At 55.0% G+C, this 17,009-nt stretch overlaps 1 protein-coding gene across 1 annotated transcript; it reads right to left on the bottom strand.

Moving 5' to 3' along the window:
• Positions 1 to 7,810: 7,810 nt before the first annotated feature.
• On the bottom strand, positions 7,811 to 16,735 carry ADAMTS4 (ADAM metallopeptidase with thrombospondin type 1 motif 4). The gene is made up of 9 exons (XM_036101431.2): positions 14,909 to 16,735; positions 13,487 to 13,810; positions 13,106 to 13,238; positions 12,369 to 12,539; positions 11,327 to 11,613; positions 11,033 to 11,219; positions 10,612 to 10,787; positions 9,480 to 9,655; positions 7,811 to 9,003 (listed from the first exon to the last, which is right to left on the bottom strand). The coding sequence occupies exons 1-9, from the start codon at positions 15,545 to 15,547 to the stop codon at positions 8,577 to 8,579; spliced, it is 2,520 nt and encodes an 839-aa protein (XP_035957324.2). The 5' UTR covers positions 15,548 to 16,735; the 3' UTR covers positions 7,811 to 8,576.
• Between the last annotated feature and the right edge of the window lie 274 nt (positions 16,736 to 17,009).

Raw genomic sequence — 17,009 nt, 5'->3', positions numbered from 1 at the left:
TAGAGTAAAATGGACGCTCCATTAGTACGCAATATGTTTATCTCGTGGCTTTCACTACCCTCTTAGCATGTTGTGTTTCTTAGAAGCAGATGTTCACACCCAGGAAACTTAGAATAACTCACAGTGTGTGCCTCCAAAAGGGAGGGATATAAACAATACAGTGCGGTAAATATGATTGCCCAGAAACTGCAACTCATTCAGACGTAGAAACTTGGGAAAGACTTCCCAGAAGTGATGGTTAATGGGGAACCGGAAGGACTCATCTATAGCACATCCATCTGCCCTATGAGATTCTGTTTCCGAGGGAGCTATTTTACAACTCTGTGTAGGTAACTGATCCACATGCAAATTCTGTGAGGACTGAGGTTCAGTGAGCCCCCTACTCCCTACATTGTAAAAAACAAAAAACAACAGTTTTTGCCTCCATGTTCATATTCATTTTTGTGTTCCTGATCTGTAAATGTGTGTTCTTTAGATTTCTTTTAAACTAGGTATTACATTGCATTGAATGGACGGAGGTTTCTGTGATTTGTCCTGCATAACCCACCACCCCACCCGCACACTGGCAGGCAAGCTAAAGAATGTTGTTTGTGAGACATAAGTGACCCAAGGAGGCTGGTTAATTGACATTAACTGGCCTCCAGGTCAGAACTGGCCCTTCTGGTCTGGGCGCCAAGAGCTATAAAATTTGCCTACAGCCCACCATCTCCAGGCTGGGCTGGCTCCCCAGAATGGAATCCAGGAGGGGAGGCAAACACACCTAGCCCAGGCTCCTTGAGTATGTAAAGACATGATAACATAGGAATGCAGCTGGCTCCAAGCTGCACATAGGCAAACAAATGTTGAACTTCAGACCCCATCATTTGCCCTACAAGTACAGCCCTTATAGGGATGGTCAGTTGGAAGTCTCAGCTGGAGAGGCCTCTCTCCATCGGCATTCCAGCTTGGCTGACTCCATGGGGGCTTCCCTACCCGCTGATGAGGTTGGATGTTGTAAGTACCCGATTAGATTGCCTTCATCTATGCGCAGATTTTCCTTTTCTTCGGTTTCTTTTAGATTTTCCTTTTCTTCGGTTTCTTTTAGATTTTTATAATATCAATAAAGTGTTTTTTTCCCTTCGAAATGGAGAGTACAGCTGCTGTGAATCTTTTCTTTAGAACACACATCTCTCAGTTCCCACGTGAGTTAAATAAAATCTGTAACACATGTTCATTTTTATTTGGGTATTGACAATAACTCTGTCCTTGGCCAAACTTTAGACAGGCTCCTCTGAGGCTTCTTTTCAAATAAACCTCATCCTTGGACCACTGGCCACTTTGAGCAAGAATTCTGCTAAGTCAGGTTAACCAGAATCTCCTCATCCCTGATGTAATCATCCACTGACCCTATACATATCCCCTCGTCCTGATTGTATTCAGAGTCAAGTTCCACCTCTCTCCGGTTGGGATAGTCTTCACACTTATCCCAATAGTCCTGAAAAAAAGTCTTCCTTACCTTTTGAGCAAGTGTCAGAATAATTCTCTTCAGCAGCGGGAGAGTCATAATTTTACCTTTTTCTGAACATTGTGTTTTATATATTTTTAAGATTGTATTTATTTATTTGAGACAGAGAGAGCATGAGCAGGGAGAGGGGCAGAAGGAGAGGGAGAAGCGGACCCTTGCTGGGCAGGGATCCCAGGACCCTGATCTCATGACTGTGAGCCTAAGGCAGACGCTTAAATGACTGAGCCACCCTGGCTCCCCAGAACATTGTATTTTAATAGCTGTCTAGAGTTCTGGACACAGGAAACCATAAGTGCAAAAGTCTAAAAATGAGAAGAAAGGAGGGAGTTCGGGAAATTAAAAATGGATCAGTAAGGCTAGCCAATCAGGTGAAGGGCATGGTGAGCTAGGAGTCAGAAGAGGTGAACAGGTGCCAGGTAGTAAAAGACTCCATAAACGCTTAAAAAGAATGGATTTTATCCTGGGGGAAGAGGAAGGCGGGAAAGTGCTCTAAACGGAGAGTGCTACTGTCAGAACTTTAGGAAGTTCTCTCTGGTGGAAACACAGAGCATTCACTGGAGTGGTCAAGACTGGATGCAGGAACACCATTTCGGAGGTCACTGCAGAAATCCAGGAGTGAGGTGAGGCTCACGCAAAATAAGGCAATATCAGTGGGGGCGGTGGGCGCCTAGGTGGCTCAGTTGGTTAAGCTTCTGCTTTCTGCTCAGGTCATGATCCCGGGGTCCTGGGATCAAGCCCCCATGGGGCTTCCTGCTCAGCGGGGAGCCTGCTTCTCCCTCTCCCTCTGCTTGAGCTCTCTCTGTCAAATAAATTAATAAAATCTTTAAAAAAAAAAAAAGGCAAAATCAGTGGGAATAGAGGGAAGAGGTTGTCTTTGAGGACTTTACAAGGCCAATAGGGCTTGGTGATTGCGTGGATGTGCCTATTCAGGGAGTCAGAGGACTCCTCGATTCCTAATGCGGGCCACTGGGTGGATGGCGACTCCTTTCAGTAAGAAACAAAACTTAGAAGAGGCACATATGGGTGAAACAGTAGAGATGACAAGTTAAACTTTGGACTTAATGAGTTCGAGATACCTGTGGGGGTTCAAAATGAGACAATACTGGGTTTCAGTATGATTGGCTCTGAACCCCACTGGCTGTGTGATGTTGAACAATACACTTTCTGCGTTTCATCTGTAAAATGAACCCCATCTAAAGGAGGTTTGTGATAATTAGAACTATGGGACAGTGATGGCGGAAGTTAGGTCTTCAGTATATCTGAATTTGAGCACAAAGTAGGAGCCAAGTAAAAGCTCTGATATTTTAAGGAGCTCACTGGGTAGTAGAAAAGACAAACATATGGAAAATGGAAGGGCACATAGGTGGCTCAGTCGGTTCAGAGTCTGACTGTGAATTTTGGCTCAGATCATGATCTCCGGGTGGTGGGATCGAGCCCCACGTGTCTGGCTCTGCACTCAGCGGGGAGACTGCTAGAGATTCTCTTCCTCTCCCTCTCCCTCTGCGCCTCTCTCCACTCTCTCTCTCTAAAATAAATAAATAAATCTTAAAAAAAAAAAAGAAAAGAAAATGGAAATGTGGTTCTCCCCGAGGACCTCTGTTCCTCTATGGTGTTCAGTTCTGTAAAACTGACCATCTTCTTTTTTCTTTTTTAAGATTTTATTCATTTATTTATTTATTGAGAGTTTTTTGGGGGGTGGGCAGAGGGAGAGGGAGAGAATTCCAAGCAGGAACATGGAGCCTGACTCAGGCCTGGATCCCATGACCCTGAGATCATGATCTGAGCCAAAATCAAGAGTCAGACGTTTAACTGACTTAGCACCCTGACGCCCCCTTACCTTCATCTTCTATCCCAGCTCTCTGCCTGCCATGTGCTACAATTGTCCTGCATTCACTTATAAGTTTCCTGTTTTCAAGAACTCGCACCTCCACTCCATCTCACCCTGGCCACTCTTTGGACTTAGTCATCACCCAGAACTGCTACATCTCTGAAAGCTTAAATTCTAATGTGCTGTTTTTTACCACAATATCCTGTCTTTATATGTTCTGAATAAATTCTGGGGCTCCTAATGGCCCAGTCATGACACGCAATGCAATAGAAGAAACCCAGTCTACTACTCAAAACTGCTTCAGAATGATTTAAATCTCTGGTTTCTCAAGGAAACATCGGAGGTGGGGGGAGGAGAGCATGGAGCGGGAGCACATTTAATGCATTGCCCAGTGTCTTTAAAATCCTCTCCCCCATTCAACATTGTCCATTGAGATGGTAGCTTCTCCCCAAAACTCTCCCTTCCAAACTTACTTGGCTCCTTACAATATTATCCTCCAGCTTAGAGTCTGTTCACTTTAGGGTCTCTTTGGTTTTGCATAACAGAGAAGAACCCTGGAGCTGACTTAGCAAGCAGAAATTCTTTCCTCCTCCATCGCCATCCTACTCTCCTTAGGGGCCCTGCAGTCTTACAGCCTATTTCTAGAAGGGGAGGCAGATACCTCCTCCAAGAATCCTCCTGTGACGCCATGTTCTGTGCTAGGCTCCCCTCATCTCTCATGACATCTGTCACACTGGTCTGGCATTTTGGTCTCAGCCACCAGACTGTGAACTCTGAGGACAGGGACCACGTCTTCCCTTTTATCATCCCCTGAACATAACCAAGACCTTTTAGCACAAATTCGACAAAATAACCTATCTTAGATCTGACCTAGACAGTTCCTTGGTAGAATTATTTTCTGATGCTAATGCAGGAGTGGGAAGGGGGGCTGGCAAAGGAAGAGATCTGAGGCGAAGAGAGTCAGCATGTACTGACACTTACTAGAAGCCAGACATGGGGCCAAGCATGTACGCCATTATATTCTCAAGTTCTGACAACCTCTCCATAAGGCAGGTGGTAGTAATACCCATTTTGCAGATAAAGAAACCATGGCTCCCAGAGATCAAGTAATTTAAGATCACATCATTACATGTAAGTAGCAAAGCTTAGATTGAGTCTGACTCCAAAAATCTGTGTCCTTTCCCGATGCTGTGAGAGCATGATTTGATTACAGTGTATAACCCAATGGCTTTATTTATTGAACAAACAAATGCGGTAAATAGTCAATTCTCCTTGGGAAACTAGGCCAATTAATATATTTTCCTCTGACCCATTTTCAGGCCCAAATTCTCATATTTTCAGCTTCTCAATGCTTATTACCTTATCAAGAGAATGTGCTGGTGTGTCTTCGTGAAGTTGGACAGGTGTATGTCCAAGTGTGTCACTGTTTGTGTGCTTGTGTGCTTGTGTATTGGTTAAGTCCTCTTGCTGGTTTCCCAAAGACTGTGAGGGATGCCTTAAATGTACTTCCTCCCCTCCTTTTCCTTCCTAATGCTACTTAGTACTCTGGACCTGTCCCTATATAAGGTCCTTTCTGGGGAAATTATTCAGTATTGTTGCTCTCAGCCCCCCAGCCCCCCCCAACCCTGTTCCCCTCAACCTTTCTCTGAGCATTTTTAGAACTTGTGGTTTCCCTTAGCTGTCAGCTGCTTAAGTCTTGTTGCCAATGATTTTGGCTTCCCTTCTAGCAACAGTCAATGGGGAAAATATTCAATTGGTTCAGAAGCATTCTCTTAGCCAATAAAATATTAATACATCGAATTCCACTTTCTTCCCCCTTCTTCCCCCACAAGCCCTGACCAATGAGATGCTGGCATTTGTCACTTACTGTCAACCTGGTATTTCAGAAGACACAATACTGTGATACTATGTAGAGATTAAAGAAGTGGGGCTAGGGATGGAGTAGAGGTGTGCACGAGTAGCTCATCCTGAAACCTGGCTTTCCCACCCGCACCACAAAAATAGAGGTTGGACAAATGCCCAGATTTCCTCTGCTCTAACCACAGAGGCAGAGAATCTGAGGGGCAGAAAGAGCTTAAAGAAATCGGCTCGGCTCAGAGTTATTGTTCAACTTCCCCAACCCCAAACACACACACACACACACACGCACGCGCACACACACACACGCACACCACTTACCATCCCATAAAATGGTTGTCCAAACTCTGCTTGAACTTCCCCAGGGACAGGGAACTCGCTGCCCCGGCACTCCCTGACTGGTCTCTCTTCAGCTCATCATTGTTCCCTCTTTTCCCCTCTAAGACCAGATACTTGAACTGTCTCCGTGCCTGCTTCCTTCCTGTTATTCCTGTTTTCTCCTGAATACACACCCACACCCCAGCACAGGCCCATGAAGGCAATGAGTAGGCAGACTGGGGAGAGAAAGCTCATCGTAGCTCTTGCAGGGAGGTATGAATTCCCCGCATCCCTAGCAAGAACTTGTTGGACCCTTGAGTTCAGGATATTAGGCAGAGTCTACAGCCCGGGTATGGGAAGGGTGGGAGGGGGGAGAGCATTCCAGAAAGGGCCCGGGCCTCGCCTGGGAGGGAGGGCTGTGATGCCCGTCACTTCCCTTTGGGGAGCTAGCTCTCTCCGTCCTCCTCTCTCACGGTATGCCTCCACACGCCCACCCAATCACTGACGTGGCCACTAAGCTCAATCCGTTTCTGGGAAAAACTTCTTTATGCCAATCAGAACCCTACTCAGTGAGTGAAGAGCTTCCGGATAAGATAATACACACGAAAGTGGTTTACAAGGCGGGAATTCCCAGGAGTGTGTTGGGAAGGTGAGCAGGCCATCAGGATGACCTGTTCCTCGGCCCAGCTGCGACTCACCCTCCTTAACCCTCGTGGCCATCAAGTCTGGGCTCGGGCTCGGCCGCGCCATGCAGTTCTTTGTGCCACCCCCTTGTTTCTCTTCGTGGGGGCACAGCACGCCCCCCCCCGCCCCCCCGCAGCGAGCTCCTTCAGCCGCGCATTGTTTGTCTGTACTGTGCAGGTACTCAGCGCGGAGCTGGGCTTATTGCGCCATGAGCTCATGGTACTGAGATCTGTAAACACGCTATTGGGGCTCCAGCTTTGCTAACTAGGTGAGACAGTTGAAGACCTCGTCTCAGACTCCCGGTTACACCTCCTCCAGGCTGGCTGGTAGGAGCGCAGGAGGGGAAGCCCGGCGCCAAGCGGTGGGGGGGTCAGGCACGCAGGAGGGAGAGAAGGGACCGGCCCTGTTCCTGTCGCTGCCGAGCCGGTCGGCGGAAAGTACGGGGCGCTGTGTGAGGCACCGCCTGGTACAGACCTCGGCGAGCAGAGCCTGACCCCAGCGAGCACAGCGCACACAACCACCGCAACCTCCATGGCCTGCCTCAAGCCCCGGCCCCAGCTCCATGCCCCAAGAATCTTTGGAGGTGAGTGAAGCGGCTCTAGCTCCCCCATCCTCCCCTCTTCCACCCCCACCCCAGGGGCTTCTTTACCCACGGATCGTCCCTCACCTCCGTATTCAGTCCCTTCCCCAGTCCCCAGCAGTCCCACGACTGCCTGCCGTTCTCGCGGGATCCACCTGCCGCCCTTTCCCAACCCCGTGTCCTTCACGACACACACAGGATTGCCAAGCGACCTCGCCTGCTCAGAAGGAAAAGCAGAGCTGTGTCTCGTGCCCTGCTGCCCGTCAAGTGTGCTACCTCCAGCCAATGCCTGGCTGCCCGTCACCCGAGACCGGCCTCCGCGCCACTCTTCTCGCCCCCTGGACGGCCCCCCACCCACCCAGGTCCCGCTCCTCTTCATTAAATCCCGCTCTAACCTCACATCGGCAGAGAAGTCTGCTGGATCCACACTGGTTGATTCTGGGGGCCCCCGTCCCAATCACTCAGTAGTCATAGGATAACCTCTCACACGGTTCAGCCTTTACTATTTTGAAAATACTGTATCGTTTGTTCCCAGAACAAGCCGGTGGGGACAGGCATCGTTATCCCCTTACACATGTGAGCCACCTCAGGCTCAGCGTCAGTGACTTACCCAACACCGCAGCTAAGAAGCAGCTCAGACTCAGACCCACGGGCTCCCCTCTCCAGCGCTCTCTCCCCCCCGAGGACTACGCCCCAGGGCCCCCCTAGAGCTCTCATTACTAAGGGCCTGTTGGCGTGGACATAGCCGTTCCTGTTCTCTTTGCGCCTTCTTGTTCTGATCGGTTGTGCTTGGAGCCGAGTATTTATGACATCTCCATTGACTGGAGGTCTCCGGCGATCAGGGACGCAATTGTCCTTTCTCTGATCATCCCTCAGAGTCCAGGACAGCGTTCTGCCAACCAGAGGAACTGGGCTCAGGGGCCAGGGCAGGCACCACTGGCGGGAGCTTTCCACCTTCAGGGGCGCTGCAGACCCCAGGGGCAGCGGAGAGGGCAGCAAGGCGGGCCTAGTGCTAACGTGCTGGGCGCTGACCCAGGGCCAGGCGTTATGCGGTTCTTTATTTACATTATTTAGGCCTCACGACATTTCCAAGGGAGGTATTGTTATTGGCAAACGAGGAAACTCATGTTCAGAGATGCGGAGCCAGGGTCCAACCCACCTCTGTCTGAGTCCGAAAGGAGCGCACATAAATAGCAGAAGTCAATATATATTTTAAAAATATGATAATCCCTTACTCCCTGAAGGCCTATCCTACCCTTGACTCTTCCTTCCCCAGAAAATAGAATTCAGGGAGAGGAAAGCAAGGGCAGGATGTACCTCATACATGAACACACACACACACACACACACACACACACACACACACACCAGTTATGCCTATCACCACCACCCTGGATTTCCTAGCCAGGGTGAGGGTTATGAGGGATGGAAGTCAGTTTCCCCAGGACCCTAGCCCTCATCCCCTTCCCTGCTGCTAAATAAAAGTGAATAAATACTAAATAAATACAACTGCTCCCCCCTCCCTCCCGTGACCAGCAGGGCAGAGGGGGCAGTGTGGATGGGGACGGTCTCCCAGCCCCTTCCATCCACCACCCGTCCCTGCCGTCCAGGGCAGGAAACCAGGGCAGGGCCAGCCTGCACATCGGGGCGGGGAGGAGGGCAGGCCTCATCGTCTCAGCCCCTCCCCACTGTGTCCGTGTGTCCGCGTGTCCATGTGTCCGCATGAGGCAGCCGCAGAAGCCCCCTCTTTCTGCCAACTCAGTCCGAGGCCCCGGTGCCCGGAAAGGGCAGCGGGGATGATGAGGTTATTTCCTGCCCGCCCAGGGGCGCCGCCGGAGGATCTCCAGAATCTGTGCCTTGCGGTGCAGCCAGTCCTGGGGAGGGGGACGCGGTGTGGACGGGGCTGGCTGGGGCACGAAGAAGCTGTATCGCAGGCGAGCGTTCTGGGGGTTGCCGGCTACCAGGACCTGCAGCGTTAAGGGCTGGGCCAGTGGCCCGTGGCCCGACAGTGTCTCGGAGGCTGCAGTAGCCCCGCTGTAGCGGAGACTGACCGCCCCGGGCAGCACCACATCCGTGGGCGAGGGCATCAGTGTGTATTCACCGTTGAGGGCGTGGGAGCCATCTGGAAGCTTCAGGGCCAGGTAGAGGCTCCGGACACCAGGGCCCCCCTGCTGCCGGACCAGGATATGCGTGGCCCCCGCGGGGATAGTGACCACGTTGTTGTATCCGTACCTGAGCGGAAGGAGAAGATGGGGAGCTCAGCATCTTCCTGAATGCCCTCGGCCCTTCTGAGCTGTGTTTGTACAACTGTATGTGTGAGTTTCTGTGTGCAGAGAGTTGTCTCCCCAAACCTATGTGAGGTGTCCAGCCTAGATCTGAGCTACATGCACCCTCCTCCCTCTCCCCTCTCGACCCCTTACTGAGGTGCCCTTCTGAGCCCACCTCTTTGGCTGGTGCCGGTCCAATTCCTACTCTCCCTCCAGGAGCAAGTCCTCCCCCGCCCCCCGCCCCGGAAGCCCTCCCTGATGCCCACCAGGGCCCTACAGCAGCCCGAGGCTGAAACCTGTTGAACAGGTGGAACACTGTGCTGGACCTCGTTACTCATCTGTCTCCCCCACTAGACTGTAAGCTCTTTGACAGGAGACACAGTGTCAAGGTCACCTCTGTACCCCCAGGGCCAGGGAGGAGGAAATCAATAGAGAATGAACCTGAATTTTCTGAAGGAGCCAGACTGTTTCCTGCAGCTAGAACCATCCCCACCGCACACCATGCACTTGTCAAACTTCTTCTTGGAGCCGATAACACGATCACAGCCAGCGTGGATGCAGCGGCCCTGGACACAGACTGAGGAGCTGTCCGGGGAACACGGAGTCCCATCTACCACCTGCCAAGAGAGGGAGCGATGCCAGGGTTCTTCCTAAGTCAGGAGGGGCTGGTGAGCCAGACCAGACCCATATCCCACCAGGGAGGGGACGTCATAAAGGCTGGGGGGGAGGGGATGAAGACTAGGTGTGGAGTGAGCCCCAGCCGTGTGAAGGGGTAATAATCCTAACGACAATAGTAATTGTAAAAGCCACCGTGTTCAGAACATTCACTCTGAATCAGGCACTGTGCTAAGTGCTTTATGAGCTAGAATATAAATCTCACAGCCACTCTTTGAGGTTTCTAGAGATGGAACACTGTGGTTTAGAAAGATGAAGAGACTCTCCCCAAGATTAGACGGCTGGCAAGCGGAGGAGCCAAGATGGAAACGGCAGGTCTGAGTCTCAACACCAGCCCCGAACCTTGATGGTAGCGACCCAGACGGACGCTAGAGGGCGGCCGACGTGTAAGAATGCTCCCCAGGGGAGGGCCGAAAATTCTTCGAGGGCTTGTTCTTCCTTCTGCCTTGGACGACCCGCCCTATCCCAGAGAGGGAGTGCAGGGACGCCACTGTCTCCAAGAGGCCTGTCCAGTGAGGCGCGGCCTCCCATGAGCCCAATGAGGCCACCCCTGTAAGTGACAGAGGAGCCCACAGAAAGGGGTCAAAGACTTGCCCAAAAGGCCACGTCCGTTCTTACGCAATAGAGAGATGGGAACCGGGAGATGGGAAGAGAAAGATAAAGAACCCAAGGCAAATGGGACGGGCTGCAGCAGCCTGACTGGCAACTGATCCAGAACCTGGGGCTTGTTTTCCAAATACCCGCGGACAGAGAAGTGTGAGTGGACCCCGGGCGGGCCTGGCAGGGCTGCGGGAGGGCCAGCAACGGTGCTACTTTGGAGGATCTTTGCCGTCAGAGAGCAGGGGGCTTCAGGAGAGAGAGGGAGGACAGACGGTGCCCGGGGGCATCTGGCCCTCACCCGCGGCTCCAGCACATAGTAGTAGCCCAGGGCCCGGGCCTGGCAGGTGAGCTTGCACTGGTCCCGGGGGGCCACACCCGCGTAGCGAGGGACCCAGTCCATGGGCCCCGGGAAGCTCTTGAAGAGGTCAGTGCGGTGGTTGTAAGCAGCACATTGCTCCTCACGGAAGGTCAATGCTGTAGGGGGAAAGGGCCAGTCAGAGTCCTCTTTCCTCACGACACCCCATGTGAGCCCCTCCACCTAAGCCCCTCAGAGCTCTAGACAGCCAGATTGCCAGAGAAGCTTCCCAAAGGGTGAAGTTACTCCCCTCAACAGCAGGGACAGCTCTCCCTGCCCCCCCCGCCCCGGCCCCGCTCCAGGGACGAGACGGTTCCTGCCCTACCACCCCCTCCTAATGGCTTCTGTCCCTCCCACTCCTCACCTGAGCCACTTGGGCAGGCCTGGGTGTTGCAGGAACGGAAGCGGGTGCGGCGGCCTTCACAGTACTTGCCACCGTTCCGGGGGACCGGCCGCGTGCAGTCCCGGGAAGAGAACTGGACGCCGCCCCCGCAGCTCCGGGAGCAGTCGCCCCATGACCCCCAGGGGCCCCAGCCTCCCGCCTGTGGGATCTGCAGAAACACAGAACGGAAGGGTGGCATTTAGACACTCTCTGCTGGGCCCAGGGCCGGCCCCTCTCCTCCAGGCCCTCCGCTCCTCCCCTGCCCCGGGATCTCACGTTGAAGTCCTGAAGCTGGTCCACATGGAGGCAGCGGCCCCCCATGCAGGCCTGCGCCGGCCCGCAGGGGGTGCCATCGGCCCAGGGGGAATGCTTGGTCTGGCACATGGCGTGGCCATTGAGGTGGCCGGAGCACCAGAGGGCGGCACAGGGCGGCGGCAGCTGTGGACAGTGGCGCGAGTGGGGCCCGAAGGTCAGCTGACACTGGCGATCAGCGTCATAGTCCTTGCCAGGGAAAGTCACGGGCAGAGGCAGGGGCGCCGCTGGCTGGTCTAAGAGACAGTGCCCTGGGGAGGAGGTAGGGATACGAAGTCAGCCATGGGCCGAGGAAGAGTCTAGACTGCTAGCTGAGAGTCTCGACTCCCCGGGGCCTGATGGGATCCTGGAATCCAAATCCTGGGGCTGGAAAAAGCTTTAAGTAGCAGATACAATTTATTGGGTGCTTATTACGTGATGAGCGTTGGCTAAATGCCTGACCAGCCTGTCTCATTTAACCATGGCAAACACCTGCGAGGTGGTTACCATTTCATGCCTGCTTTACAGATCGGCCACACGGACGTGAAGAAACTCACAGTCACACATCTACACGTGTCTAAAGAACAGAATCAGGCTAAGAACCCGAAGCGCTAAGTCTTCCTACCTGTTCTCACCGACTACAGACCTCTTGAGCCTGCTTTGTCTCAGCATCCCTGCCCAGAAGTGGCCACCCCGCCAGGCTTGCATACCTCCGGTGACAGGCAGTCACTCCCTTCACAGCCAGCCCGTTCTCGTGTGAACAGTTCTGACCCTTAAAAGGTCAGATCTCATTCTACTGCACCAAAACTTGCCTCCCTTGGCTGTGCTATTTCTGCTAGAGGAAGTGGGAACCACACAAAGACAGAAGCGTTTCTCACCCCATCCCACACTGCAGAGGAAACTCATTTGAGGCACTCAGGTTGGCCCATGCAGAATGCAGCAGAAGAGAGAGTACAGCCCGGGGGGGGGGGGGCGCGGGGAGGGTAACAGAGCGCCGCACAGGGACAGGGCGGTGCCATCTGCTTACCGTAGCCATTGTCCAGGAAGTCAGTGATGAAGCGAGCACTGCAGGGGGACCAGGGCTCCTCGGGGTCCACGTGAGCCATCACAGGAGCCATGACGTGGCGGGAGGTGCTCCCAGGCCCATTCAGACCAACACATGGCTTTGAGTTGTCATGGAGCATGTTGAAGACGTGTCCTGTGAGAGCGGAGGCCCTGTTAGGGTCCCAGGGTCCCATCTCTGTGCCCTCAGGGGGCTTCAAGCCCATAATAACCTGGTTGCAGCTGTGGATGGTCAGATCCATTCCCTATCCCACACTGTCCCCAATTTCCTTCTGGAGCTCTAGGGCTCCTCAATATGGAGCCCCCACTGCTCTGTCTCCCCTTCCCCCCAAACACACTCAGGGCACCTCCCAACCCTCTCTTCCTTGTAGCCAACATTCCTAACCCTGAACCCACCCATTCCATCACTGACTCTTACGAATAACATCTCTTTCAATATTGTGCCCTCCCCAAACACACACACACACACACGCACACACGCAGAGTTCACAGTAAGTTTCCACACACTATCTCATTTAATAGAAAAATCTAAACGTCTATGCCCACAGCAGAGAAAGATAATGGCCCTGGACCTAGGCCTGGGGAGGAAGAAGCACCACTTTGTGACCCCCTATCTGCCTTCTAGTGAGCTCACTGTCCCCTTCGCCCAACCCGAGAGCTCTCATGCATCCCGGTTGCCCCACAGCCCCACTCCCAACTTACCCAGTTCATGAGCAGCCGTGAAAGCCGACTGGAGCCCATCATCCTCCACAATAGCACAGCTCCGAGCCGGGTCACACACAGTGCCCACATCGGCCATGCCCAGAGTGTCACAAGTAGAGACCCCACACAGGTCCTGTGAAGAGGGATCACAGAAGATGCATGAGGAGCCGAGACTCCAGGGTCCGCTGGGATGAGATCTAGCCTCGTGGGGACCTGGGCCTTAAGGAGCCAGCGCCGTCAGGGCCCAGATGGCGTTGGCAGTGTGGCTGGGGCCAGGTGCCCTGTGGAACACCTCCAGGGGCACCATTTCCAGCACAGTGTACCCGTGGTGCTTCTTGGAGCTCCGCGGCGCGGGGCCTACGGGGCTGATGGGGGCCTCACCTGCCGGGTGAACAGAATGGCCGTGTCAAAGTGGTCTGGGTCCGAGTCCTCAGGGGTGTTGAGTCCTCGCTGCCAGGTGCAGAAGCTGCGCAGGGTCTGGGCGGCACTGGGTCCCACTTGGGGCCCTTCCTCGCCCGGCCCGAGAATCACGAGCCGAGTCACCACCAAGCTGACGGGGTTGCGGATGCTCGGGTGCTTGAAGGCCTTGGCTGCGGCGGCCATAACTGTCAGCAGGTAGCGCTTCAGCCCTGCCCCGTGAAATGCTGCCATCTTGTCATCTGCCACGACCAGAGTCTCCACAAATCTACTCAGCGAGGCAAAGCGCTGGATTGGAAAAAGGAGGGGAGCGTCCTGAGAGAGCCTCCCAGGCCCCTGGCTCCTTTTCCCCTCCCTTACTTCCTGGGTCTGGAACTCAGCAGAGCCAGCTGGGCCGCACATACACCGCGGATTCCTGACGGGTCTTGGTTGGGCCCTCCCCCAACCCCAAGTTCCAGGGCTTTTGTGGTAACTCGAAGAAATCAGCTGTTGGTGCTGAGAAGGGGAGGGGAAGGGGATGCCACGTCCCAGGGCTGCTGAGCCCCGAGGTGAAAAGCAGCTGGGATTGCCTCTGGGAGGGGCTTTGGGGTCCCCCAGGCCGAGTGCGCTGGGGCCTGCAGGACTGGAGCTGGAGGGCCGGGCTGCAACGTGTCGGCCCTGTGTGGTTGGAGGAACAATTCAGTCAGCGGCTAGGGCCAGGGCCAGATCTCAGCGTGGCGGGTGTGGAGGGAGAGCGGCTGGTCTGGATTAAAGCGAGAGAGGGAAGGAGGGAAGAAGGGGGAGGCCGGGAGTGGGAGGGAGGAAAGGATGGAGTGTCAGGCAGCCTTGCAGTCAGTCCACAGTGTGGGAAGGGGACTGACCAGAGGAGGTATGGGATGCCTTTCCTCCGCGTCCACTTTTGCCCTACTTTGCAGTTTGCCAGAACTATTTTGAAGGCAGCACCAGAAGCCAGAGGTCAATCCCTTGGGCTTTAAACCTCACTCCTTTAGCCGGCAGTGGGGGTGAAAATCAAATTTGGGGCACAGAAAAGAGTCAAGGCCCAGGGGGCTGTCGGGAAAGCTTTCTGGCAGGAGATGGTGCCAGGAGAACGCCGTGGCCAAGCAGGGCTGGGGTGGGCAGAGGGGTGCTCTTTCCCAGCACAGAGTCTCCGACCCACGTCTGGGAACCCTCCTCGGGGTCAGCAGCCTGGCCAGGGGAAGGGCTGGGGCAGGGAGAAACCAGAGCCTTCCCGAGAAAGGAGACTAGCGGAAAGAGGAGAGGAAGACAGAAGGCAGGGAAGAAGCAGAATGGCCAGCAGGGGAAGTGGGTGGAGAGAGGGTGAATGGGGGTCAGTGGGACAGACATGGCGGGAGGACGCTGCAGGACACAGACTCCGGGGCTGCCTACCTTGGCTCTTCGAGGGCTGGGGCTGGGATTCCCGGGAGGAGCCTTGACGTTGCACATGGGGCCCTGGCCGCTGGCAGGACTCTTCCGGCGGAGGATGTGAGCCCCAGGCCCCCCGGCAGAGTTAAGGGTGCCTCCCTCCAGGGGCTGGATGTGGAGCTCGGTCCCCCGATACTGCAGCACCCCTAACAGGGCTCCCCCGTCCCAGTGCAGAGATGCTACCGACTCCGGATCTCCGTTGACGGTGCCGGTGAGGTAGGTGCCTGGCTCGGCCCCTCCCAGCAGCTCAGGGGCTTGGCCCAGGTACTGCACCGTCAGCCCCTCGACCCGCACGCCGGGGTCCTGCTCCAGCTCTAGCAGCAGCGTCTCCCCAAAGGCTGACAAGCGGCACAGAAGCCTGGCAGGGGCGCCCAAACCAGGCAGGACGCTGCCATTGAGCTTCTCTGGAAACACGATCTCCTCCTCCCGGGGGAGGGGGCTGGCCGGCCGGGCTGAGGGCAGGAGGGAGACCAGCGGCAGCAGCAGCAGCAGCTGCCCCACCAGCCCGGAGATGGGCACGGCGGGGAGCAGCAGGCGGGGTTGGACTCCCCCCGGCCAGCACCCTGCCAAGCCCCTCCTGGGATGCCGGTCCGTCCGGGACATGGCACCGGCGCTACAGCTGGGAGGGAGTGAGGCCGTCTGGGCACCGAGTTCTCCCCGCCCTGGCTTTGGAAAGCTCCTCTCTGCAGCCTGGGGGCTCGGACTTGTGCCAGGGGCAGAGGCAGAGTTTTCAGAGGGGCTGGGGACCTTCAGAGGAGATGGAGAAAACTTGGCCCTTAGGCTTAGGAGAGGCGCCTAGTGGCCTGGCTCCTCCAAACTCTCCTCTCACACCCCCTCCTCTCCCGGGTCTTTGTCTCTCCCTGCCCGTGTCTTCTGCAGCTTCTCGGGCCTCTCCTTCTGGGCTCCCTCAGACTGTCTGGCTTTGCCTCTGTGCCTGCCCTGTCTCTGGCTCCTTCCGCTGTGCCTTTGTCTCTGTCTCTCTCCTCCTCTCTCGCCCGTGTCTATGTGTCTGTGGGTCTCCCTGTGGGTTCTTCCCAGCCTCTCTCCGCGCCAGCTCTTTTAAGCATCCCGAGCTTCTGCGATTGGCTGAGCTATAAGCCATTCAGACAGGAGCTCTGTTGGTAGGACTCAGATGGGTGTCTCATTGCTTCCCAAAAATCCTAGTTTTTGTTTTCCTTTAAAAAAAAAAATGGGACTTGCCCAGGGGAGGGGAATCTCTAGCAGCCGGATGGATCACAGGCACTGGGCCAGCTGATGACATAGCCTTTCCCCAAACCCCACAGTCGGCTCTCAGCTGTCTCTCTCCCTTTTTGGTGGGACAGAGCCCCAGGAGGGGTAGGAAGTCAGGGAAAGGGCCTGGTCAACACGCACAGAAAGGCCATGGTCCCGGGAGAATTCTCGCTCCCATTCTCTAATCTGGCATGGCCTCCCTTTTCTCAGGGCTTCCTCGTGCTGCCCTCTGCCCCTAGAGGCTGGTTTCCAGAGCTGAGGCAACTGAGTGAACTGTCAGGGAAAGACCGTGGGGAACAGGTAAGGAAGCACCAAGAGGGCAGAACAAAGAAAGGAGGTGGCTGGACTTGGCTCAGGATGGGACCAAGCAGTGGGAGAGAGAAGAGGCTGCAGAGATACAGGGTAGGCAGGTGAGGAGACAGTGATCAGGGAGCTTACTGCCCAAAGGTAGGATGGGTCTGCTTAGAATGGGCACATGGAGCAGGCAGCGGAGAAGGCAGGAGGGGTTAATGACTTTTCCTTTATAGAAGGAGGATCCAGGGTGGCACCTCCTCTTCTTTAACACTCCTCTCCTTCAGGCTCCCTGTTCCTGAGTTACCACTACCCACCCCCTCCAAAGCCCAGAACAGCCAATCCGCCTCCATTCCCCCCAGGGCTCCCCCTCCCCACTTCCTGACTCCCCATTTCCCTGGCCCAGCTCCCAGTAGCTTCCCCCAGGCTCTTGGCCCTGTTCCTACCCACTCCCAACTGCCCCAAACCCTCCCCCAGCCTCAAGTCAGCCAGCCCCCAGCACAGAAAGACTTGCTCTCCTAGAAACCCAGATGCACCCAAAGTC

The sequence above is a fragment of the Halichoerus grypus genome, chromosome 7 (assembly GCF_964656455.1).
Source record: "Halichoerus grypus chromosome 7, mHalGry1.hap1.1, whole genome shotgun sequence".
Lineage (NCBI taxonomy): Eukaryota > Metazoa > Chordata > Mammalia > Carnivora > Phocidae > Halichoerus > Halichoerus grypus.
Note: the sequence above shows the minus strand (reverse complement) of the source record. Positions and strands in the feature narration are given on the sequence as shown.